The following is a 26,852-nucleotide window of genomic DNA, read 5'->3' as shown; positions in this document are numbered from 1 at the left end:
ATAAATAAACATGGTCATACAAATAAATATGTGTATTTATATATGTATATATGTACATATATAAATACAAATAAATATGTGTATTTATATATGTATATATGTACATATATAAGTGTGTGTGTGTGTGTATATATATATATATATATATATATATATATATATATATATATATATAGTGTGTTTATATGTGTATATGTATGTATATATATATATATGTGTATATTCCAGTGAACAGCCTTGTGGAATCAGGATATTTGTCTCAAGGAACTAAGTGCTGCACATCCGTGCAGTACTGCTATATCTATACACAGCCAGGTACATCCTCCGCGCATGCTCAGTAGGCACATAGATGGAGATGGTCGGCACCACACTTCAAGCACCCAGTCACCGGAGACAGGGTGTATCGCTGATCTGTCTCAAGAGCATTACCACAACCCAGTCCACAAAATCCTTATCCAGATTTTTACCTTCATCAGTTTTAAAACATTTGCTTTCTTTGTCGCATGATCTGGTTTTCTCAGGCACACTCCACTTGCAGACCTAAATATACGTATGACCGTTTGCTTAGAATAAAAATAGCACATTTGTACTATGCATGCCCACAAATGGATACCCCTGCAAGAGTCTCAGTTTTCCTGGCCCTTGTGGACCCTCTACTGAGCTTCAGATGGTTGTGGTGAGCCACATTTTCAATCCTATTTGGGATGATCCCAAACTCCGGGTCATGAGCAGGTTACAATCAGGTCTTCCACATCACCAAGAATAATTGACATTAATGTTGCAAAATTATTTTATTGTAGTTTTGTTTATAATGACTTAATTAATATTAATCAATTAATGAAAGAAGTTAAATAATTCTACTGTACTTCCTGATGTTACAAATAACTCGGGAAGCAACAAAGAACAAAATGTGCTGCAATGAGTGTGTATGTTTCATGCATATGCAGTGTAATTTTTACATTTAAACCAAAGTGTCACTTAGCATTGCTAAGGTTGTCTGCTATCATCATCATCAACATTTATTTGCAAGATGCCAAAAAACTCTGCAGCACCAGACAGTAAGTACTGCAAATCATACAAAATACTATTGCATAACAAAAGAGAGCATGTGCAGATGAGGTTGATGAAGGAGGTGTAGGCAAGAAACAAAGGTTACAGAGAGCCCAAATCATGAAAGCTTACAGTCTAGAGGGAGACGGCAATGCTGAGGCAATAAGCTGGTTTTACAAGAGTGGGCATGGGACTGGAGTTGGTAGAACATGCAAAGGGCAAAGCATCTGGTGGGGTTAGAGCCTGGTCAGGTGGGTAGCGTTCAATAAGCAGGGAATAGTATGTATAAAATCTTATAGATTAGGAGGAGGCATAGGTCAGAGGCAGATTGCAAAGAGCAAAGGAATCTTATGACAAGGTCAGAGATATAAGAAGGGGAGAACTTGGTGAGGGTTTTGTAAGTGAGGGTGATCAGCTTCACTTCTGCATTTAGGGTGAGGAAAAAGACAGGCCAGGGAAAGGCCAGATAGTAAGATTTTGCAGTAGTAAAGGCAGGAGATAATGAGAAAATGGATTTTTTGATGGTTTTCATAATGTCCTAAGTGAAAAGGGGCAACAAGAGAGCACAGGGTACTCAGGGAGGAGTCAATGATGACATCAAGGCAGCAGAATTGGGAAACAGGGGAGTTATGTTATTGTCAACCATGAGGATTGATATTTTCTACATTGGTGTTCAGCTGTTCCATAGCACTTTTGTAGGTGATACGCCTGCTTGGTGTGCTTGGGTTACGATTTGGATTGTATGAGACAGTGTGTGGTGGCTGGAGCTGCTTTGTATACAGCTGCAGTGAATGTACAGTTGTAGAATGAGACTGCAGCATTATGACTTGACAGAGTAGAAATAGGTTGAGAGGAGTGGTTTAAGTAAAGTTGAAGCAGGGCTGAAATGAGGATAGAGTCAAGACCATTTAGATGTCACTCTACACTAGAGATGGGCGGGCTCCGTTCCCCGAGATCTGAATCCATCCGAATTTAGCCTATCCGAGTACCGAGCATGCTTGGTACTCTCCCGCCCATTCGGATTCGAAATCGAGGCAAAACGTCATCATGACGTATTCGTATTTCTTAGCTCGGTTCTTGCGAGATTTGAAAAGCATAAATACCAGCCTAAATAGCAATCCATCGCCATTTGATAGAGGGAGAAAGCAGGGTTAGGTCACACTGGCTATATCAGCGCAGGGACAGAGCAGTAATTGGACACATTATTGTTTCTATTCAATACCATTCTAATCTTAATACCAGTTGTTACAGCAGTAAGAGAAGAATAGAGGAGGGGTTTTTTTGTGCACTTTTCTGGCACTCCAAGTACTTTTGGAGTGTCCCCCATTCTTATGCATTAATTTTTCAGGCTGTCAAAAGTCCTATTTGGCAGCAGTGTCAAAAAAATATATTTAGCACTCCCAAGTGCTTTTGGGGTGTTCCCCATTCTTTTGCATTCATTTTTCTGGCTGTCAAAAGTCATATTTGTCAGCAGTATCTAAACAATTTGTAGCACTAGAAGTGCTTTGGCCTCATAATGGATTCAAAGCGGTCCACATATGAGCAGAATCAGAAACCAGGTTCTGTCACCAGTCCTGATGGTAGAGTTCCCAGTACGTCATCTGGGAAAGGGGATGTCAAACTACACAGTCTTTTGAAATCAGGCAAAAAAACACACACCAAAAAATTTTGACCGTGTTGAAGCGAAAAAGAAGTGTAACTGAGGAAAAGTTAAAAATTTCCAACATGCCATTCTGCACACGCAGTGGTAAAGAGAGAATCACCTTTCTCTATTAGTAACAGATCCAAAAATGTTACAGAGCCTACAAGTGGTGGACAACTACTGTTACGCGTCAAAGCCAAGCTGCAAGATAACAGGCATTAGAGGATAATGTTTGCTCTGAATCAGAAATGACACCAATCCCTGTGGAGAGTCAATCCAACAGTGGTATGTCTAATCGTGAGCATTCTGTTAGTGTACCCATAAAGAAGGGGCCTTTCAGCAGTTCTGCTGATGTGTGCCTGAACAGCCCGAGTGTAGCCGTTGATACACCAAGTGAGGATGACACTTTGGAATTAGAAGAGGATGAGGGGGAGATTTGGGTAGCTGACGAGGGCGCTGATGAGGGTGCGGTTGATTGTGTAAGTCCTGCGCCAGTGGCAGCAGGGTGGCACCAGTGGCAGCAGTTCTGGCACGTGAGGTTCTGGCACCAATTTGCACTTTCCAAACACAAGCAGAGATGACGCAGGTGGCAGACCACAACAGTTTGACATCTGGGCTGGTTTGAAGGATTTGACAAAAAAATGTGTGACCTTGCCCATAACTAACAATTCTACTATTAACATGCAAAGGATGGTGGAGGGCCTAGCAGGGATTAAACTGTATTTTTCCTAATTTGCACTAATACAGTTTGGGTGTAATATACACCCAAAGTCGAGTGCTCAATTGCTAAAAGTCATTGATGAAGAGGAAGACAAGCAGGCTTGTCTGTAGAATTTGCAGGCAAATTCTACTGCGTTCTATAGGTAACACCCAAAGAGAAGAGCTCCATTGCTCCAATGCGAATTGTAGTTGCTGAAATAGAAATAATAGGGCTGACACTCTTTGTGTAAATCTGCAGTTACATTTTATTGTACCATAGCTCACTCAGAAACAGGAGAGGTGGCAGGGTTCAGTGCTAATCTTCCTCAAACAATACTAATTCATCCCACCATCATAGAAGTCTGTGTACTATGATGTAATTGCCAATAATGTCCTTCAAAATGGAATGAGTAGTTCATTTTAGGGCAGAGCTGTCACAATTTTTGGCCAATTCTTTTACAGCAGAGCAAATATCTAAATGTTGTGCGGAAAGCAATTTTTTGTACAACAAGCAGTTGCCTGAGAAACTGAAGGAGAAGACGTCTCAACAAGATGTCAATAGGTCTTGGATCCTTGCGAAGCAAATTAAGTTTTTCGTCCACAATTAAAATATAGTTAGCACATTTACTTTGTTTTATGACACCCGTTAAATTTCTCTAGCTCCTTGTGAAAATGTATTATTAAAGCAATCACTTAACTCAAGCTAACCGAGTCTGCACTCTCTTCACAGATGACTACTTCGCTGGACTAAAGTACATTCCCCTCAAATGCTAGTCTTCTTGCAGCTGCTGCATTCTCCTACATGCTGTTGCAGAAAACTGAAATTGCCCCTAAATTTTGCCGGACAGAAACAGCATCCCCAGCATGTCATTTTTGAAAAGTTCTGTAACACCAAGTTGATTGTGTGTGCAAAACAGGAAATGTGATGGAATTCAACCCCGCTGTAATGCTTGAACAATATTGGGGTAGTCATCAGAAATGACATATCCTCAGGAGAGTCCAAGCAGGATTAGCCTTTCTGAACAGTACCTTTCTGAACACTCCCTCCTTGATCCTCTCCAGTCTGGTTTCCGCCCTTCACTCCACTGAAACTGCCCTGGCTAAAGTCACCAATGACCTACTCTCTGCTAAAGCCAGGGGCCACTTCTCCCTTCTCATCCTCCTTGACCTCTCTGCAGCCTTCGACACCGTTGACCACCCCCTCCTCCTCCACACCCTCCAGTCTCTCGGCCTTTCTGGCCCTGTCCTGTCCTGGTTCACCTCTTACCTCGCTGACCGATCCTACTCTGTCACCACCACTGAGTCTCTCTCCCCCCTGTCCACCCTTCCAGTCGGGGTCCCCCAGGGCTCTGTTTTGGGCCCCTTACTCTTCTCTCTATACACCTCCTCCCTCGGTGAACTCATCAGCTCCTTCGGCTTCAACTACCACCTTTACGCTGACGACACTTTACTATACCTCTCCTCTCCTGATCTCTCTCCCTCCCTCTCTAGGGTGTCCGCCTGCCTCTCTGCCATCTCCTCCTCGATGTCCTCTCGATTCCTCAAACTCAACCTCGCCAAAACCGAGCTGATAGTTTTTCCACCCCCCCCATACCTCATCCCCTGTCGACCTCTCCATCACTGTCGACAACTCCTCTATCTCCTCTGTCCCCCAACTTCGCTGCCTTCGTGTCACCCTCGACTCCTCTCTATCCTTTAGACCCCATATCCTCTCTCTTGCTAAATCTTGCCGCTTCCAGCTGCGTAACATCGCTCGCATCCGGCCCTTCCTCTCCCAAGATGCCACCAAATGCCTTATTCACTCTCTGATCATCTCCCGCTTGGACTACTGCAACCTCCTCCTTACTGGCCTCCCCCCCTCTCATCTTGCTCCCCTTCGATCTGTACTTAACGCAGCCGCTAGGCTTATCTTCCTTTCTCGCCGCTCCTCTTCTGTCTCCCCCCTCTACCCATCCCTCCACTGGCTTCCCTTCCCCTACATAACTCTGTTCAAGCTCCTCACTCTTACATACAAGGCCCTCGCCAACGCCACTGCACCCTACATCTCCACACTCCTATCTATTCACGCTCCATCCCGTCCTCTCCGATCTGCCAATGACCGTCGCCTATCTTCCCCCCTCATCACCTCCTCCCACGCGTGTATCCAAGACTTTGCCCGTGCTGCCCCCCTCCACTGGAACAAGCTCCCTCCCTCTATCAGGACTTCCCCTAACCTGTCCAGTTTCAAACTGGCTTTAAAAACCCACCTTTTTCTTAAAGCCTTCCAGTCTCCCACTTAACTACCTACCTTATCCTCTGCCTCTCCCCTTCTTTCCCCTTCCCTGCCTCCGTCCCTCTACTCTCCCTCTCTCCCCTGCATTTCTCCGTCTGTTCACCCCTCCCCTTAGATTGTACGCTCCTCTGAGCAGGGCCATCTCTCCTCCTGTTTCCACCACTTCTAACTCTGCTCTCCAGCTACTTTGCCCTCCTCCTCGAGGGTCCTCCTCCCCCCTCTGGGGGTCTCCCTGTCTTCCACGCCCTCCTTTTGGGCCCCGTCATTTGCGGATACTCCCCCCACCCTCACTAGCTGTGCATTGAGCTTACTGAGTTACTGTGCTTTATGTTTGCTGTACTGTGCTTTCTCACCTTGTATTGTAATTCATTTTTGTCCCTGTACGGCGCCAGGGACACCTTGTGGCGCCCTATAAATAAAAATTAATAATAATAATAAAAACAGGTAGAGCACTAAATTAGGTTAATTTAGGCCAAAAAATAGATTTTTAAACAAAATTGCAAAACAAAACCAAAACACGCAAGGGCGGTTTTGCCAAAACCAAAACCAAAACACGGTTGTCAGTGACCATCTCTAGCAAAGACAGAGTTTGAGAAGCTGGGGATGGTACAGAGATTAGAGAACACAAGGTTCAGGGAGTGTTCATCATGCACTGGAGATGATATCCATCGGAATAGACTGCAGGAAATAAGCATGAGAACTTTAGGGGCAGCAGTGCCAGTAGAGTTGTCAATGAAGATGTTGAAATCTTCTAGAATAAGATTTGGGTAGAGAGTTACAGTGTAGAGAAGAGACATATGCTGTGGACTTCAAAGAAGGAGAAGGAGGGTTCAGAGGATGACATTGGAGGGTGTAACAGGGAACAGTAGGAAGCCACACCACTTACCGGTCACAAGGTAGAGGAGTGTGGGTGAAGGAGAGACTACTATGGGAGAGAGCTGCAGGGGAAGCTTTCCCTTTCTCTGACACAGAGAAAGGGAGTCATTTTCAAGTAATGGCAAGGAGACTGAAGGAGTGAGAGAATAGATTGTGGATGGATGTAAGTTTGCATCAACTAGCTTTCCATAGTGCTCAGAAAAGGGGAGGTGGGAAATGAGAGAAATAAGAATGAGGCTGGAATGATTGAAGGTACATGGTTGGAGGGAAATTTATGGTGGAAGGGTGGATGGGGAGAAGACAGCTTCATCTGCCCCTTGATGCTTTTACAGTTTAAAAGGACGCTTAAGGGAGTGTTGGGAATGCCAGTTACTTTCCAGCAGTACATGGACAAAGACATAGGAGAACTAGACTTCAGAGACGAGCTAGACTACCTAAATGACTTGATCATGCTTGGCAGCATCATTAAAGAACACAATGCTCAGCTGTTCAATGTGGTAGACTAGCTGGTTGGACATGGCTTGAAATTCAGGTGCAGGTTCTGCCAGACCACTGTACAGTATATGGGGCATATCGTTAGCTGAGAGAGGATTGCCATTGATCCAGCCAAGGTGAAGGCGAATTGTCTGTGACTCATGAAGTTGGGGGAGCTCCGGTCCTTCCTGGGATTCTGTGGGTACTAAAGGAGGTTCGTGTCACAGTTGTCTAGAATTGCCAAGCCTCGAACTCACAAAAGCAGAGTTTATCCACTTCCCCAATGGGTGACCCCCTCAGAAGGAGGCAGAGAAAAAACCCTTCTACAAGATGAATGAGCTATTTGGAAATCGCTGGATCCCGGCCTATGAGGAGGCCTTACAGTAGTTATTATTATTAATATTTATTTATAAGGCGCCACAAGGCGTCCGCAGCGCCGTACAGAGACAAACAAAATTACAATACAATGGGAGACAGCACAGCACAGTACAGTAAACACAGCAACTCAGCTCAATGCACAGCTAGAGAGGGCGGGGAAGGGGGAGGGAGGATCCGCAAACGACGGGGCCCAAGAAGGAGGGCGCGGAAGACAGGGAGACCCCCAGGGGGAGGAGGGAGCGAGAGGATGTGGGGTGGAGGACCCTCGAGGAGGAGGGCTAAGTAGCTGGAGAGCAGAGTTAGAAGTGGTGGAAACAGGAGGAGAGATGGCCCTGCTCAGAGGAGCGTACAATCTAAGGCAGGGGTGGGCAAACCTGTCCTCAAGGGCCATATCCAGTTCATGTTTTTAGGATTTCTGTCTGTAGAAACAGGTGGGATAATTACTGACCCAGCCAAATAGATTAACTCAGCTGTACATGATTAAAGAAATCCTAAAAAACATGAACTGGATATGGCCCTTGAGGACAGGTTTGCCCACCCCTGATCTAAGGGGAGGGGTGGACAGACAGAGAGACGCAGGGGAGAGAGGGAGAGTAGGGGGACAGAGGCAGAAGATAAGGTAGGAAGTTAAGTGGGAGACAGAAAGGCTTTAAGAAAAAGGTGGGTTTTTAGGGCCTGTTTGAAACTGGACAGATTAGGGGAAGTTCTGATGGAGGGAGGGAGCTTGTTCCAGTGGAGGGGGGCAGCGCGGGCGAAATCTTGGATACGCGCGTGGGAGGAGGTTATAAGGGGGGAAGAGAGGTGACGGTCAGAGGCAGAACAGAGGGCGGGATGGAGCATGAATAGAGAGGAGGGTGGAGATGTAGGGCGCAGTGGAGTTGGCGAGGGCCTTGTAGGTGAGTGTGAGGAGCTTAAAGAGGATTCTGAAGGGGAATGGGAACCAGTGAAGGGCTAGGTAGAGGGGGGGAGACAAAAGAGGAGCGGCGAGAGAGGAAAATAAGCCTAGCTGCAGCGTTAAGGACGGATCGAAGGGGATCAAGATGAGAGTGGGGGAGGCCAGTGAGGAGGAGGTTGCAGTAGTCCAGGCGGGAGATGATCAGAGAGTGGATAAGGCATTTGGTGGCATCTTGGGAGAGGAAGGGCCGGATGCGAGCAATGTTGCGCAGCTGGAAGCTGCAGGATTTAGCAAGGGAGAGGATGTGGGGGCTAAAGGAGAGAGAGGAGTCGAGGATGACACCAAGGCAGCGAAGTTGGGGGACAGTGGAGATAGAGGTGTTGTCGACAGTGATGGAGAGGTCAGAAGGGGATGGGGTATGAGAGGGAGGAAAAACTATGAGCTCAGTTTTGGCAAGGTTAAGTTTGAGGAATCGAGAGGACATCCAGGAGGAGATGTCAGAGAGGCAGGCGGACACCCTAGAGAGGAGGGAGGGAGAGAGATCAGGAGAGGAGAGGTATAGTTGAGTGTCGTCAGCGTAAAGGTGGTAGCTGAAGCCGAAGGAGCTGATAAGTTCACCCAGGGAGGAGGTGTATAGAGAGAAGAGTAAGGGTCCCAGAACAGAGCCCTGAGGGACCCCGACTGGAAGGGTGGATGGGGCGGAGAGAGACCCAGAGGTGGTGACAGTTGAAGACTTGTCTGACCAAGGCTGCAGTATTGACCTGCTGAACTTATGTTCTGCACGTGGATGCCTTGTTTGAAGGACTCTGAGTGGTATTCTAAAAAAAACTGAATGGGAGAATGTGGCCATTGTCTTAAAATTCTAGTAAAAAATAGAATAAGTAATGGTGCATACTCTTTGATCAAACAGAATATAATAAAACAAATTCTAGTTCTTAATAGTTAATTTCACTATAAGAAATGTCCTTTTAGAACGCAGAAAATTTCCGATTAGACAAAAAATTTGCAACATCCTCTTCATGTAGTGTACTTACACTTTTGATGTGTTCATCTAGCAGTGGAATAGAGAGGTTGGGTGTTTCATTCCAAAGTTCCTCTGTTTGCAAATGGTTCTACACCCCTGATATAATCAAGGTCGACTTGCCCTTTACTCAAACTGATGTTTAATCAATAAGGACTCATTGTAGATAAATTCAACCTTTTTCTTCAGTGACTGACTACTATACCTGCTAAACTGAAGCCTACATCAACAGAGACCAGAGAACATTCACTGTAGCAAGAAACCTCTGGGTAAAATTCTTTGTAAGTTTTGGATTGCCTACACACATCGCAGATCATTTGACATTCATCTAATATGGGAACTATTTGAACATTGTGGGAACAAGAAATGCAAACTATTCCTTTCCTTCCACAAGGGGACCCTATGCCGGATAGATTTAACTATACCATTCTTAACATGATGGAAAATTTAGTCCCCACAAAGAAAGGGCAATGGAATCGAGGCATTAATCAGCTGGTCAACACTTACAATTGTACTAGGAATGACCTGACTGAGTACTACCCCTATCTATTGATGTTTGAGAGACAAGCACTACTTCCTGAGGACATTTGCTTCCGGGTCTCCTCAGAAGATACACATGCCATGCCGTACTTGATGTACGTTAAACAGCTGCAAAAAGTGTTGCAAGAAGCATATCGGTTGGCCAAAGCAGCCTCTAGAAGGCTAGAGCAAAGAAACAAGTCCTATTATGATTGTCTGGTTGGAAACACAATGTTGAGACAAGGTCCTTATGCAACATTTGGGGATTTCACAGGTTAGCAAATCAATGGAGGGCTGAGCAATATGTTGCAGTGGAGGAGGTGCCTAACATTCCTTCTTACCAAGTAAAGCCAGAGAGTGTCTCAGGAGCAGGCAAGACTCATCTCTTTATTGTGGGAAGGTAAATGTGGTTTGAAAATTCCAGCAGTGATGGCCGAAGGAGACTAATAAGAGTGGGAGCAGAATTTTGGGTAGCTGCAAGAGAAGTCTCTGGTACATGTTAAAGTAATGCTACTCACACTGAACATCTGGGTAGAGGAGCATGTATAACAGTGCCCATCTCAAGGTGGTACTTGTGGTTTCTGTCCCAGCTGAAAATAAGTCATATGTTGTCATGAGTAGATTTGCCTCATTGAAACTACTGCCTTTGTCGTTTACCTAGAAGAAAGGAGTTGTTTTAATAATTTTTTTGTATGATTACACTTCAGTTATATATATTTGTAAATTGAAAGTGTTAATTGTAACTTCTCAATGAATCTAAAGTGTTTCTTTTTGCACTTTAAATGTATTTTGATGCAATTTATCCACTAATGAAGATGACTGGTGTTTAACCCCCATATTGGGTATGAATGAACTTCATTGTACCAGTAAAGTTCATTGTAGTAATATATCATTGAACCAACTGCTGCCGGTCAGTGATGTTTGTATTAAAGTAATTTTATCGTTTTCCAATAAGCATTGTCTAAGCACTTTCTTGTGTTTCCAAAGCACAAACAATTTATTTAGCAGATGTAAAAGTTTTAGCAATTCAATACATAATTATAATACAGTACAGCCGATACCAAAGATACATACATACCGCTGCGCTCTGCTGGTACCAGCTACAGTCCTTCACTCCAGAATACTGTGGTCAGAGAATGACTGGGCTAGTACCAGCAAAGCTGTATTATATACACTCAGTGTTACAGATAAAACAATGCAGATGATATGGCTTGCTTCTATTGGTCCAGGCTTCAGGAAGGTCCAGTGTACTGCAGGTCATAGGCCAGTTCAAACCAAAATATCCAAAGGTGGGGGTCATCCCTCCAGGGGATGTGCTCCAACTTTCCTGTCAAGAATCCAGTTTCAACTAGTCTATTTGCATTTTACAGTCTGTATCACTTTAAACATTTATTCCCAGTGGCGCACGCAGGGGGGGTTTCTGGGTTTCCAGGCACCCCCTCCGCTAACTAAGTGCCCACCATAGTGGCACTGTCCTATACTGCAGCCGCGGCGCTGTCAAAGAAGCACCGCCGCGGACGCTTCTTTGACAGCGCCTGGGCAGCTGTATCAGGACAGCGCTGCCGAAATGGAGCTGCTGCGCATGCAATCCTGCGTGTGCCCCTGATTCCCTAACATCGCTAACTAGAGTATGCAATTTGCGATCTCTTTGGCAAATGAACCGGACAACTGCTGATGAATAGGGGATTAAAATGATACTAAACATGACATAGTTCCTGCAAACTGAACCTTAAATATCACTAAAGTGTACATATAACCTTAAAATATATATGACTATAACCTAAATACCATCTTCTCATAAATCACTGTGGAATGGAACCATTATAAATATGAAATATATAAATAAATGAATGTGAGCGTGCGAGTGTAAAGCGTGCGTATTTTATCGTGCCGTGCCACGTGTTACGTGCATACTGATCGCAATCGCACGGTAAAACAATATTAACCAATATACTTTCTATACAATTATACGACTTCGACATTTGGAAGAGCCTCAGAGCTATTCAACCCATAGCTATTCACGTTATAACACAGAGACCCAAAATGTGATGTCATCTGTCATAGTAGTAACCAGCCCCAACCTGTTCAGTACAGAAAATCAAGCCACTAAAAGAATGCACTCAGTCTCTTCCCAACCCCCTGGGGCAATAGATTAAGGTTGTAAAACATTAGTTTACTATGTGGAACTAGAAGTACCCAGAACTGCTTGGGTATTCTGGTGCTTGTAGCCACAGTGCGGAGAAGGAGGTGGTGTGGGTACTAAGTAGAAATGCTTAGGCTTGGTTCCCCGAGAACCGAACGCAACCGAATTTAGCAGATCCGAGTACCGAGCAAAAACTAGGCAAAACGTCATTATTGCGTCATCAGATTTCGGACCTCGCGAGGTTTGGATTCTATAAGTACCACCCTCCATGGGGATCCAGCGCTATTTCCCAAAGGGACACAGAAGAGGTAACACAGTTCTTGGCAGTCTCTAGTGCAGTTGGGCAGCGTCATAGGTAGAAAAGAAAGAGGAGGGGTAGCAGTGTTCTTCAAAGTCTCCAGTGACATTCAGGAGAGCTCCATTGCTAATTGTCATTGCTGAAATAGAAATATTAGGTCTAGCAGGCTTGGTCTTCTAAATCTGCAGTCACATTGTACTGTGTTATATAGGTGACATACAAAGAGGAGAGCTCGTTTGCTCCATTGCTAATAGTCATTACTGAAATGCAAAGAATAGGTCTGGCAGGCTCGGTCTTCTAAATCTGTAGTCACATTGTACTGTGTTATATTGGTAAAACACAAAGAGGAGAGCTCCATTGCTAATTGTCATTGCTGAAATGCAAATAATAGGGCTGGCAGGCTTGGTCTTCTAAATCTGCAGTTAAATTGTACGGTGTTATATAGGTAACACACAAAGAGGAGAGGTCCATTGCTACATTGCTAATTGTCTTTGCTGAAATACAAATAATAGGTCAAGTGGTTTTTGTTATTTAATCTTTATTTTTTTGTATTTTGATATAATTCTTTTCCTTCCCCGATGAGGGGGAGAAGGGGGTGCTACCACTAACTATCAGGCTGCATTTTGTTCCTTCCTCCACCAAACTTTTGGTCTTGCAAGATTACATGATCAGTATCTCGCAAGACTGTCTCCTCCAGGCTGGAGCATGTCTGTAATGTGCCACTGCTGCACACATTTACAGGTACAGTCCTGAAAATGTATCTACTTGCAAAGACACAGGAATGTTAGTACATAGATTTACAGATGTATTTTCATTCTGGCTATCTTACTTCCTGTTATGTGTGTGCATTTATTTTGCTCTTATTTTCACAAGTTTGTTTGAGGAGCTTATATATGCACAAGAAATAGAATATGCATATACTTTTCCAGTTTTGTGGAAGCTAAAATGAAAATCGAATTACATGTAAGTTCAAACATAGTATGTTTAAATATAATGGTATTTAAAAATACTTGGCATTTAAAACATTGATACTTCATGTAAAATTGGATGTGAAATATGAAACATACTATGCTGAGTTGCTATATACGGCTGGGGGTGAAATGATTGCATTATTTTGTACATTGCAATGTAGGTTCCGGCCTAGACACGCCCACAGACAGGTGCAGCCAATTCAGTGGCCCAAAATTCTTGGTGACCCTGCTTGTAGCAGGAGTGCTACCTTGAACAGCCAAGGCCTGCTGGAACCTGTAATTTCACACAGTAAACTAATAGTAATAAGACTCACAACACTGTTAAAATACTTTATTAGGAGTAAACATAAATTCCCTCCATACCATCTTTGTTGTACTCCGAAATGTTTAGAGATCTTCTTTTCTTCCGCCCTGAAGTAATCCAAGGGTGACAAAGAAACATATATTGACCCCCAAACATTAATAGGATGTTGCAAGAATTGCTCCTAATGTAGCCACGAAGATATGAATGAGAAGGGGCCTGAAAGTGAAACTTTTGAATCAAAGTGGTTAGATTGTTTAAACATCGGATATCGGATATACTTTGTGCTTTAAAAGTTAACAATCCAGAGGGACCTTTGTGGTTCCATAAGATTCTAAAATACCACAAACCAGTCCTTTGGCTTTCTCCTCTATTGCATTAAATTAATATGTGGTAATAAGAACTGTGCATGAAGTGAAATCTAATGGATCTGCCTTTTAACAATTTTGTCTTTGGCGGACTAACAGGAATTGATGATTTTTGTGTTTAATTTATAAATATTAATTTTTAATATATGAAAACGGGTTTCTGTGTATCAGTTTTATACAATTAATTGTTCCAATCTGCACTGCCTTATTCTTTCACTATTCCTATTGTAAATAGGTTAGATGAACAGGGCCTATCTCCTAGATGGTAGTGTACAGCAACAGAGAAGTCACACAAGTTCAAAGTTTTGGTACAACTGGCCTCAGCTAGTTTTAGTAAGCAGAAAAAACAAAGAAACCTACCAAAATAAACATCTTGCCTGTCCGGCACTAATTAAACACACAGGAACACACTCTCGTGTGAAGGATCTTGTGTCCCACATACATACAAAATATAGAGCAAATTGGTCACTGTGGCCGGGTCCAGACGTCTGTAAATGTCCTCCGGTGCCAGGAGGGTTAATATCCGGAGTCTGATCAGTTAAAGCAGTGCGCTAGGCACCGTGTGTACTAAATAATGTGTGCAAATGTATTTAAATGAATTAAAAGTATTTAATATGAGTAATATCTGGTGTTTCAACATTGAAGTAGTTAAACACTAGTGCTAGACGCCGGCAAGTGTATAAATATACAGTGGAGTGTTTAGATTAATAAATATAAATAATGATGATTTGGCGGTGAAAGTGTTAACGCCCGGCACTAGGAGCCAGTTATGCAAAAATGTGTAAAATGTTGTAAAACTATATATATATATATTTAATAAAAATGTGCCTACCTTTCATGGTGATCCAGCAGGAGCTGCAGGAGCAGCCCTGAAGTCTTCAGCCCCTGGCAGACAGCTTGCAGTGGCTACCGGTGGGGTTTGCAAAACAATCTCCTGTATTCCCATCAATCCAGGAGATGCAGTGCCACATGGGGGTCCCAGCAGGCTGAGTCGCATACTGGAGCTCAGAGAGCCCATGAATAGTCCCTGGAAGTATTTTCAGCCAGGAGATTTAAAGATAAATCTCCCGCCCTAGACATTCAGGCACCAGGGAAGAGAGGAGGCTGAGCATCCTCTCCCTGGTAGGTCGTGGACAGGGAGAAAGTACACTCAACACTGCCACTACAACAATGTGAATAGGTGTTAACGCCTGCAGGCTGATTCACATGCAGGCTAAATGAATCAGCTTGGATCAGTTAAAGGGGCAGGAGGCTGGATTGCCTCCTGCCAACCTTCAGTCTGCTGTCAAGACTGGAAGATCTGAAGACCCGCAGTTGGCCTTGTAAATGAAGCCTACCCTTCTCTTTCCATTTACACCACAAGAACACTTACCAGTGTTTCCTAAACTGAACATACATTTTGGATAGCTTTTACCAAACACCAGCATTCTCCCTGGTATTTAAAAGCATATAAGACAGCCTGGGACACATACACCTGCCATTTGCCACTTTCCCAGTGCTTCTGTCGCAATATGTATATCTTTTATAGATTGCAGTATCTCTTTCTGGCGGATGGCATTTGGAACATAAATTGTATTACTATTTTTAGATATTCTTAATATCTATTTTTGTTTTATAAAGCAAAATAAATACTATTTTCTTTAGCAACACTATTTCACAAGTGCCTGATTATATGCATATTTTGCCTGAGAGTGGCTTGCCTGTGATTGGCTGGATCATGCGAAAACCGCTCTTATTGGCTAATTACATATAAACCCCACGTTGGCTATAAATTAACTTCATTGTCCCAATAAAGTTCATTGTAGCAATGTATCATTACGCCAACCCCAGCCAGCCAGTGATGTTTGGAAGAGCCCCAGTGCTAATTTTCTACAAAATTCAGCCCTGTACTAACCAGGCTGGGACTGGTTACCCTTTGACAGGGAACCTCACGCTGAAGATCTCTCGCAAATAGTGTGTAAAACCCTGGAGTTTCTTGTGGCTTTTGGAATGTAGATCCTATACTGTTTTTCCCCCCACATTAGCAGAATGCAGCCCAGCCTATGTGCATTGGTGCTGGTTTCCCTTTGGGAAGGTGGCCATATTTTTATTTTTTTAAAATTGTCTTGTTTTTTCACATTTTAAACAAATGTGTTGCACATATCCTTACACCAGGGCCTACTCCGAATATGCCATATCTCCACTTATGTGTGCATGCTATTTCTTTAAATCAAATGCACGTTCACAATCCGCCACTCCATATGTGAACTTATTATTTTGTAAACCATTAATTGTGGTCTAGTCTTGTGCAACTATATGTTGTATTCTTGGAACCTAATAGGTGACTGATTATTATTGTAATCTAGCAACTTTTGCTACCATTTATAACTAGCTATAAGTTCTGTTTACAATGTAGCACTAAACAAACATTTTATGGTAACTGTTCCAGAACCTATTTTTTTTATTTCAGTTCCATCTGCAAAGTAATTTTCTAGTGTTTCAGTTTTTAAATAACACTTAATAATCACATATGCTACTATTACTGGCATATAATGACAAACAAAGAAACAGATTCCAAACCATCCCTCAAGTTAACCCAGCATGACCAGCAGGTCATGTTTTTTTTGGAATTTCTTTTGTGAGAGCTTATGCACAGATAAAGCTACAGAAACCAATGATGGCACTGTTGAACTGCTCTATACTTCTTTTCTTTAAAAGTAAATACATAGTTCTTACTTTTTCAATCTCCAGTAGATAGGCATCGATAAAATCACGAATGTAATTAGGATTCCAACTTTTCTTATGTTCTGAAACCATTTCCTTCAGGAATGCAATCAAATCATACTCTGGTTGGAGAACACGATCAACAAGCCATGAAATGTTCATTAGCCAAGGAACTTCATTTAGAATCTAAAAAGTAAAATCAAGATTTTTATCATGTTCTGTGTTATAAATAGTGACTTTTGGATAACCATTCTCCAATGAACCTGTCTAGGTTATTGTGGCTCATATCACTGGGGAGGGAAGTACATTATCACCATTTATTTATATAGCACCACTAATTCCACAGCGCTGAACTCACTCACATCAGTCCCTGCCCCATTACAGTCTAAATTCCCTAACACACACACACAGACAGACAGACTAGGGTAAATTTGTTGGCAGCCAATTAACCTACCAGTATGTTTTTGGAGTGTGGGAGGAAACCCATGCAAACACGGGGAGAACATACAAACTCCTCACAGATAAGGCCAAGGTCGGGAATTGAACTCATGACCCCAGTGCTGTAAGGCAGAAGTGCTAACCACTACGCCACCGTGCTACAAATACATATTAACTAAAAATATTGTGCTGTGCAGTGCTGTGTGTGATTTTTATGCCATTATATATTGTTGTAGATGTTTTTTATGAAAGAGAAAAATCAAATCATCTTTATTTTGTTCTGTATCTGCAAAATACAGTCTATCTTAAGAACAAACACAAGCAACTTACTGTATTTATCTAAATTGTTTAGGTGTGAATGTGTAATTTGGGAAACTTTGATTGATACAAACATTTTACATTTATATATATATATATACACACACATTACATAAATAAATTTATATTGCATAGTAACATATATTTTCCCACCAATGTCACAATTGTTATTACACTACTTTATAGAACACGTGTTCCCCACAACCCTTAGATTGCAACCTTACTTGGGCAAAGCCATCTTTTGTTCTTGTCATTGTAATAGCTTATTTGCATTAAGATCCCCTCACTGTATAGCGCTGCATAATATGTCTGCACTATGTCAGTGTTTCATAGATAATGGCTATAATAATACCATGTTAATTTAGTTTATAACATATTATATATTGTATATTACTAGGTACCAATCATAAGGTGCAAATTTGATTGGATTTTAGATTCTGTTAACATGAGCTTGAAGAACCAGGGTGTAATATAGCCACACATTAATATAAGGCATTTAGAACACCTGAGCCAAGAGTCCAGATTCAGCCTTCATAGCTGCATCAAAGAGTCGTAGAAGCCTTTGGAATTTTGAATCATCATACTCAAACCGATCTCCGAATGCTATGGAACAGATCACATTGCTAACTGCATTTCTAATGCGGAAGCAAGAATCAAATGGATGACCTGGGGAGAACACAATGTTGTTTTACTCATATACCTGTAGAGATGCATTTCATAATCGAGAACATATTCGGTTTAAAAATTGTTTTGATATTTAAATAATATGGGTTCATCATTTCAGTAATTAATAATATATTTAAATAATAGGAGCATACAGCTATCCAGTCATGTTTGTTTTTGGAAAGAAACAGTTGTGGAACTACTGCCACTGCAGCTACTATTGGCCTGGAGGTGACGGTGGTCAAATAATGGCCGTCCACCCTCCAGAGACCCCCGCTCTGTTCTCTTATGAACATGTGTGGGAGCCAGGGGCATCATGATGGTGTACCATATTGGTGGGCACTACCACATATGAAGCTATGGGATCTGGCAATGCCATGTTCTGCATCTGCACAGAAGCTTTTGCCCTTGGGGTACTATTACAATATGTATTCATGGTAACAGATCTGGGGAAATGTATTTTATATACTTTATACATACTCCTGTGACCAACCTTTCTGAGATCTGAATTCAGAACACAGACAATGCGCTTCCTCTGTCACTCTCTCCTCCAGTGATTTCTTTCCCATCCCAAAGTTTCTCAGCGTTGATAAGGTGAATCTTCTTTGCTCTTTCCAGGAACTTCCATATCTGACCAACACCAATCCTGAGAATAATACATTTGTCATTTTCCTTTAAGGTCAGTGTATTGTGATGTCAGAGAGGGCTACAAAATGTCTATGATTTGTAGCTAAAAAAAAAATGTAGGGCCTGATACAGCAAGACATGCATTCAAGTGCAACGTGTGTTTGTTTAAAAACACATGTAAATTGGCTCTGTGCACAGCTGAATTCAGCAAAGAACAGGGGGTAAATGTATCAAACTGAGAGTTTTCCAGCGGGTTCGAAAAACCAATCGGATTCTAGCTATCATTTATTTAGTATATTCTACAAAATGACAGCTAGAATCTGATTGGTTGCTATAGGCAACATCTCCACTTTTCCAACCCGCTGGAAAAACTCTCAGCTTGATACATTTACCCCCAGATCTGAAGACACGTACGCTGATGAATTCGCTGCAGGTATGCTGTGCTCTACTACCCAAGGCACTACAGGATACGTCCAATGCCTATGTGGAATATACATTCGCAAAAGAAAAAAAAATATTGAATTAATGTTACCTATTAATAATATAAGCATTAATGATAAAACAGTTAAAAACAAAAAATATTATCTTTTTATATTTATTTCCATGAAATACATTTATTAGGGTGATCTTAATGCCTACTGAACATATAATACATTTTTACATTTGCTCCTGAGTGCAAACACTTGTTATGATGCATATGAGACTATCATCACTAGTACTCAGAAATACAAGTAGCTTTGAGATATCCAAAGCTTGATTCGGATGCGGTTGCGTGCGCTCGTTTTTGGCATGCCTTTACTGTACAGTGACTATGGGCGAATGCCCCTTCCCCATCCAGTTCACTCCCAGTAATTGTAGGCATTAGCAAGTGTCTTTTGAGTATGTTGATTCAGTTAACAGTGCTGCATTCACTGGAGTATGTCCCGGTTCTGGGCATGCGCAGAATGATTTTGCTTACAATACTCACAAAATCAACAGATACGTATCTTGATGAATCAGGCCCGTAGTGTTTAACTTTTGCATTTATCTCCTATTATGATCTAAGCAGATTCCAATTTTCAGCCATCCAAATGTTTTATAGCTTGGCAGAAAGACATCAGGGTAAATTTATCAAGCTGCGGGTTTGAAAAAGTGGAGATGTTGCCTATAGCAACCAATCAGATTCTAGTTATTTATTTGGTACATTCTATAGAATGAAAGCTAGAATCTGATTGGTTGCTATAGGCAACATCGCCACTTTTTCAAACCCGCAGCTTGATAAATTTACCCCATAGATTGATAAATGTAATTACTATAACAGGCTGGTGTTTGTAGACCCGCCTGACTTCACCTTTGTTGTAAGCATAGACTCAACTATTCAGTATAATATTAGGAAATTGTATAAGTTAACTGCACTAAATGAAGTGTTATGTGCAGAACTACAATCACTAAATTGCTTTGCAGTCAGCCACAGTGCCAAAACAAAGGTAAAACAGGTTTATTTATCATCAATTATTATCATGAAAAATGTATAACAATTTCGGTCAATGAGAGTAATTACCAACCACTCTTAAAGCACTCTGAGACACCCACTAAATCTTGGGTTAACTATGAAATTTCTTGGCTGGGGAAAGTGGCCGCCCTGAAAGTGATGCTGCTTCCTAAGATCCTGTATTTGTTCCACTCTATCCCCTAACTGGTTCCCGGCTCTCTTCTAAACAAATTTTACACAATAGCATTTCACTTTACCTGGCATAATAATAGTCCTAGACTCTCTATAGACTGAATGTTTCACTCTAAATTGAGAGGTGGTCTAGTCACGACTAAATTGGAATCATATTAGCATGCAGCTCTACTAGACCAACTCAGAGATTGGCAGGCTCCTTCCCCTCTCACACCTTGGATTACCATTGAACTCCACAACTCCTCCCAATTCCTGTTAGCAGACCTCTTTTGGCGAGATTAACCTAGCAGACCATGTTATACAAATACCCTCCGGAGTATCAAAGACTCTCTCATTGGGCCCGATTCATTAAGGAACATAGGCAAAAATATGAGTACGTTTTCTGGACAAAACCATGTTGTAATGCAAGGGGTGCAAATGAGTTTATTATTTTGAACATAAGTTAAATACTGGATGTTTTTTCATGTAGCACACAAATTTCAATATTTGTGTGCTACATGAAAAAACAGCCAGTATTTAAGAAAACTTACTATTTCCTTGCCTAAGTTCCTAAATGAATCAGGCCCATTGTTTGTGATAAGATGATGCTCTTATCACCGGATACCTCTCTCCCATCCTTTAACCTTTCTACCATTGCTTTGTCACAACTAATCCCAGATCTTCGCCTTGAATTTTGGCAAAGACGAACTGAGCGAATACAGGATCTTTTAGATGGTGGCTCACTACCTCTTTTTTCCCATCTACAAGCTAAGTGTGACATCCCGGCTCGAGACTTTTATAAATATCTCCAGATCAGACACTGGATACAGTCTTACCCGGCACATCCACCATCTCTCTAAAACCTGCCCTCCCGCCCCCCATGTTCGAATATTGCTTTCTTCCTCCTCTCATGCGGGAGGTATCTCAGGGTGGTATCAGATAACTTTGTCCCCAGTTGACTCCTGGGATCTCCCGGTCCAAGCTACCTTGGAACATGACCTGGGGATAACACTATCAGCAGAAGACTGGGGGAAAATCTCCTTCTTTCCCCCTTGCTCCCCCCCCCCCCCCCCTTTTTTTAACATGCCATCTATTTCTTGTTTATGTTTTTATTCTGCATATCGTCTTAACTATATGTTAACAATGTAACTGCACAAATCTTTATTATTATTGATTGTAAACACTATACACTTTTATGTCTGTTATACTTTCTTTATAAAAACAATAAAAAAACTTTCCAAGTTAAAAAAATGTATGACAAGTCATACATTTCTTGCATTCATATATGTTACAAATACCATTGTTATCCCAAATTAAAGGGTTAGCTTAAAGACTAATGCCTATGCAAAGCTGAATAAACAGACACAATTTCTAAATAATCCTTTAAATGGAATTCATCAGTTTTCTGGGTTATCAGTATACGGAAAAGAAACCCATTTTTCCTTGTTTTTTTTTATCAACTGCAGACAGAGCCCCAAGTTCAATAACTGATGTTGACTATTTTGATATCTGGTTCTTGAAGGTTCTTGTCATCCAGTTTCCTATTTTATTTTTATAGTATTGAATATGCTACAAGGTCACCAAATTATGGCAAATCTGATGTTCTTTAAGTTTGTTCAGTTTTGCTATGGTGTTTCATGCCAGCTCAGCCAATCAGCCTCCAGGTTGCCAGCTTGCCAACTGTGTCAACCAGCCTCCTGACTACTGGCCTCCTGACAAGAGAAATTCTGAGGTATGAGGACCTAGCTACCCTAGCCTTATGGTCTTAGGACCCGGCTATCCTGGCTTCCTGATCTGAGGACCACCATGCTGTCATGGATAGCAGAGATTCCTGCTACGAAGCCTGAGAGACAGCTTCTAGTCCATACTGACTACGCACGGCAGAACTACCTAGCTTGTATCGTATTTTGTTTAGCCAAGGATCACAAATAATACGCTAAACAGATTGGAGAAGGGTACACTTGACTGAAATGTTTTCTGGCTCTTTTGTGTGGTTCATTCATTGCTTTACACATTGGAGTAGACTTACTAACAAATTACAAAGGGCATTAACCCATAGCAAACAGACATTTTGCTTTCATTGTCTAACTTGTACTGGGCTGATCAAAGCATATTGCTGATTTGCTGCTACAAGTTCCTTCACATTTTTTACTTTGTTATCCATCCCAATCCACGCAATTGTCACATTTGAACCTTCTTTCTATTTCAAAAGTCCATGTGTTTGGGGCATTTTGATCCCAGTGGATGCTTACTTTAGCCTGTACTAAGCTTCTGTACTTTAGTTACCCCATTCAGTTCAATTGACTCTATATACCCTAACCCTGGTCAACCCTTGTCTTTGTTAGCTCCCATTTTTCATGTCTACTTCTGCCTTATTTCAATTGTTTCACTTGTTGGGGTTATTATAATTTATTCTATGTATTGTATTATAAATACTTATATTTTTAAAATTACTGTAATCATTATTTTCTTATTATTTGCTAATACTACATTTTTTTCCCACTAACCTATTTACATACTTTACCATCCTGTTTTTCTGTTTCAGTCTTACAACTTTCAATATGACTACAGTATGAATTAATCAATACAGCAAATCATCTTTTGTGACCATCTCAGAGGTGTCTGTAAGCATTTGTTTTTCTCTATTGGAAAGTATATGTACTAGTCATACAAATTAAACTTCAATAAAAGTACACATATCTGAAAGCTGAACAACACATATTGCCATTATTCCCTTGCTATCCAAGTTCTTTAATAACAAAAAAAATATGGCGCAAATAGCCTATTAGTCACGCATAAATTATAATCACTAATTGAATGCTGGACATAACTCTGTCATTGAGCATACACATGGTATGTGGTTGGTGGATACCATTGTCGATAAACGAACTAGAGATTAAAGCTGCAAGCTTGCATTACTTGCTTGTGCTGCTAGCAATGTGTCATTCCCAAATAATTTAACACAATTGTCTTCCTCCTGGTCAGCCTCAACAAAAGGACATCAGAAGGATGATTGATCCAGGGAATGTGTCTGGTTGCCATTTTTCTGGGTCAGACAGGGATTTTTTTCCCGCGTTAGGGTAAATTGACATCTGTGGCATTGGGGGTTTTGTTTTGCCTTCCTCTGAATCATATATAGACTTTATTAAAGGATGCACTTTGTAGACTTGTGCATTTTTTTCACCTTCACTAAGAGTAATTTAAACTACAGAACTTACTAAATAAACAATCTGGGTGAAATTATTCAAAAAGTACCTCTGGAATCACTGGTATATCCTACTTTCTCAAAGAGAGGGAATCGTGGACGATCTGCTATATCCTCAGACCTGTCGATCAGAGCTTCTTTCATCACTTCAAACCCATTGAGCACCACTATTTTACTCCAGAAGTACTGCAGGCTAAATATATTCCCAAATGTCTTTGTTAGCTGTTGAAAAAATATGTATTTATTAGGAAATCGGTGATGATGTGGATACAATTAATTTGAAAACGTGTCTATATTAAAAAAAATTAATAAATATTAGCAGATAATAAAAAGACATCTCATTATAGATTTACTAAATCTTCTAAAAGGAAAGAAAAAGTGAAGGTGTTTTCCAAAGCACCGAATCAGATTCTAGCTATCATTTATCTACTACATTCTAGAAAATGTAAGCTCTCATGAGCAGTGAACTCTTTACCCTTTGTTTCATGTCTACACTTTCTCCACCAATCTTGTATGTCCTTGTTCTGTGTCTATACATGACTTGTTATTTGTATGATTTATTTTATTGACTCTTTGGCGCTGCAGAGTTTGTTAGAAATAAAAAATCATGACATTTCACAAAGCGAGAAATGCACGAAACAACCCAACCACTCCAATCATAAGATGCACTCCACAGACAGTGCCATTTTCATGTGCAAAACCTATGCACATTGCCTAAATCTGGGTACATTTACACAATTGTGATTGCAAAATGGTGTATGTACTGCAGTGCATATTATGCCGTTTATGAAAGATCCTTGGTGTTACAAATTTTAAACAGGAAGGCAAAATATTGACAATTTATGTTTTTGCTCTCCTTGATATTTGTAACCCCCGGACCCAAGGCCAGATCCCATTAGTTCAATGACAGGGGAGGAGGAGTGGCTAGCAGTAGTAGGCCATTCAGTCCAGTCTTGGGTGCTGAAAACTATAGTTCCAGCAAGTCCTTGGATATCAGTGCCCACCAAAGATGATAGCCTTTAGTGTCAGATCTAGAGAAAGAGAAGTGCATAAATGAGGCAGAAGAGGAGGTAGGCACAGTTATTGTCATGTTGGACGCCATTCCCTGAAGAGGCGCTGATATAACGAAACCTGTGTGTGTACAGCTGATGAGCCCACCGAAGAGGAGGATACATATATATTGCAAGTTATCTTCTTATTGTTATGCTATAGAGTTATATATATCAATTATTAATGATAATACTTTAATATCACCTGTCATAGGCCCATTTTATGGTCGAAGATGTACATGTGTCCATGGTAGTTCCTCCATTTCATCTATGTGTCCAATTTTCAAATTCTTGTATTCTTACAATTACCTATGTGTCCATTACAATTACCTATGTGTCCTAAATTAAGAGTTATATCCCTGGTTGCTATCCTTCTGGCCATTGATTTAAGCAAAGAGTACTTTCGTATCATGATGTTGAAAAGCTCTCTCATTTTGCATAGTAAGAACTGACTATATTACCCTGTTTAAGAGACATTTAAAATACCTTTACTGTGATTCTGTGTATTCAACAACCTTACTGTTGCTCAACTACTCAATGTATTGAGTATTTTCTATGTCTTTTGCATTCAGATATTGTCATGTTGTATTTTCTTTCTATATATTATTACTGATCATTATTGTTCAGGTAAATCTATTCTTCTAATTTATTGTAACTCTGTTATCCTACATTTATTATCTGGCTTTTATATTACTTGTCACATTTTTAACATCAAAGAATAAAATTGTTTTACACCCCCACTTCTTATCCGGTTGTAGGCTTATAGTTTATAAGGGCTTATAATTAACATGCCAGGTGGCTTATCCACTTTTCCTGTGTGAGTTTTCCCAATCTATTTTTAGGAAGTAAGGCGGGGGTTCCTGAGTGAACTCCTGGTGGCCCCTGCTGGGATCTACAGCCTAAAGAAAGAACATGATTTGGGTGGAGGCACTACATTTGAGAAGTCGAGAAATGGTGAAACGACCCTAACCATGAGATTTATCACCCTTTTCCCCACCAGGAGCTTTGAGGTTCCAGGGGTGCAGGGACTACATATTGCTGTTTACAGTATTTTAGAATTACTCAATTTTTCAGTGTGACTGGGCTAATTCATTATTTCACATATCATTAGTATCCTTATTAATATGATAGCAAGTAGGAAAGATCATGAAACTGACAACTTGATTCCAAGATCATAGTACTATTAAAGTGGAATTACACGCCTAAATTAATAACACCTATTTTAAAACTCCATATAATATACATTTATATAAAAATATACATTACATACTGAATAGTAGTTCTACAACACAGAATTTTGCTGACTAATAGTCAATGAGAACAAGAAAAGATAGCAGAAATACTTTGTATATTTCAAAAAGTATGATACTTAAACAGGTATATAGATAAAATGTGTCATATATCACCACTGTTTGTTTAACATCACTGTTTATTTATTTTTTAAGGTCAGTGAGCTGGGACCTGCAATAGGCTTTCACAAAATTATTGCAGTGTGCAGTGAATACATTTTGATGATTTTATGAGTAATCCGATGTCCTAATATTGAAGAAAAGATTAAATTGTTCAGTTTAAGCCCCTCTACAATATATTACATATTTTGGTGGTTTGTTTCACATTAACACTGGAGTTATGTGACACATTTTAGTATATCCCTGTTTTGACTTTTCTCTGTACCATAATAAAGTGAGAACATATAACGTACCTGGTAAAAAGTGACTTGTGGTTTGCTGAAGTCTATCTGCAGAATGTTACCTAGAAAGGGTACACCTTTGGGGCCTTTAGGGAACCGTGAACACTTCTTCCTTCTCTTCACAATGTCAAAGAGAAAAAGACAAATAATGAAGGAGATTCCCAGTAAAAATACATTGGAAAACAAAACGGAGAGAAACTCTGGTTTCCCCATTCTCTTTATGTTAAATTCTGTATTTGCTGTCAGATACTGTTGTTACATAATATGTAAGTGCCAGATTTAGCTTTGCCTGATCAAAGTATTATGAGACAAAACAACACCCTGTAACGCCTCTCACTGTCCTCAGAAAACCTTCCGCTGGCCCACAAATTTAAAGTGACAGTACACATAGAAATCTAGTTATATGCACACATCCATATAACTGAATTGTAAAACAAGTTCTCTGGTTTATATGTAAAAGTATGCCATACATAAATAAGAAAAATAAGAAAATAGAGAGAGATGGCACCACCCGTTTCAGGACTGTGGAACATAAGATACTTTGCAACAGACACTTTAACACTTGGTTAAACAAACGGTGCACAGAGGAAAGGTGTGGCTTTGTTAGTTC

General features: G+C 40.9%; 1 protein-coding gene across 1 annotated transcript in view; it reads right to left on the bottom strand.

Annotated features, from left to right (window-relative positions):
- The window catches only part of LOC142099428 (cytochrome P450 2D15-like), a 48,990-nt gene extending 22,449 nt beyond the window's left edge, over nt 1–26,541 (bottom strand). Inside the window, exons 1-6 of the mRNA XM_075182863.1 lie at nt 26,255–26,541; nt 23,554–23,725; nt 18,523–18,675; nt 17,872–18,032; nt 16,623–16,796; nt 10,345–10,483 (exon numbers count right to left, since the gene is read on the bottom strand). Of these exons, the coding sequence (XP_075038964.1) occupies nt 10,345–10,483; nt 16,623–16,796; nt 17,872–18,032; nt 18,523–18,675; nt 23,554–23,725; nt 26,255–26,455 (1,000 nt within the window). The 5' untranslated portion in view covers nt 26,456–26,541. The remainder of the gene's footprint in view (nt 1–10,344; nt 10,484–16,622; nt 16,797–17,871; nt 18,033–18,522; nt 18,676–23,553; nt 23,726–26,254) is intronic.
- Between the last annotated feature and the right edge of the window lie 311 nt (nt 26,542–26,852).

The sequence above is a fragment of the Mixophyes fleayi genome, chromosome 8 (genome assembly GCF_038048845.1).
Source record: "Mixophyes fleayi isolate aMixFle1 chromosome 8, aMixFle1.hap1, whole genome shotgun sequence".
Taxonomy (NCBI): Eukaryota; Metazoa; Chordata; class Amphibia; order Anura; family Limnodynastidae; genus Mixophyes; species Mixophyes fleayi.
This window is presented reverse-complemented; position numbering and strand designations above follow the sequence as displayed.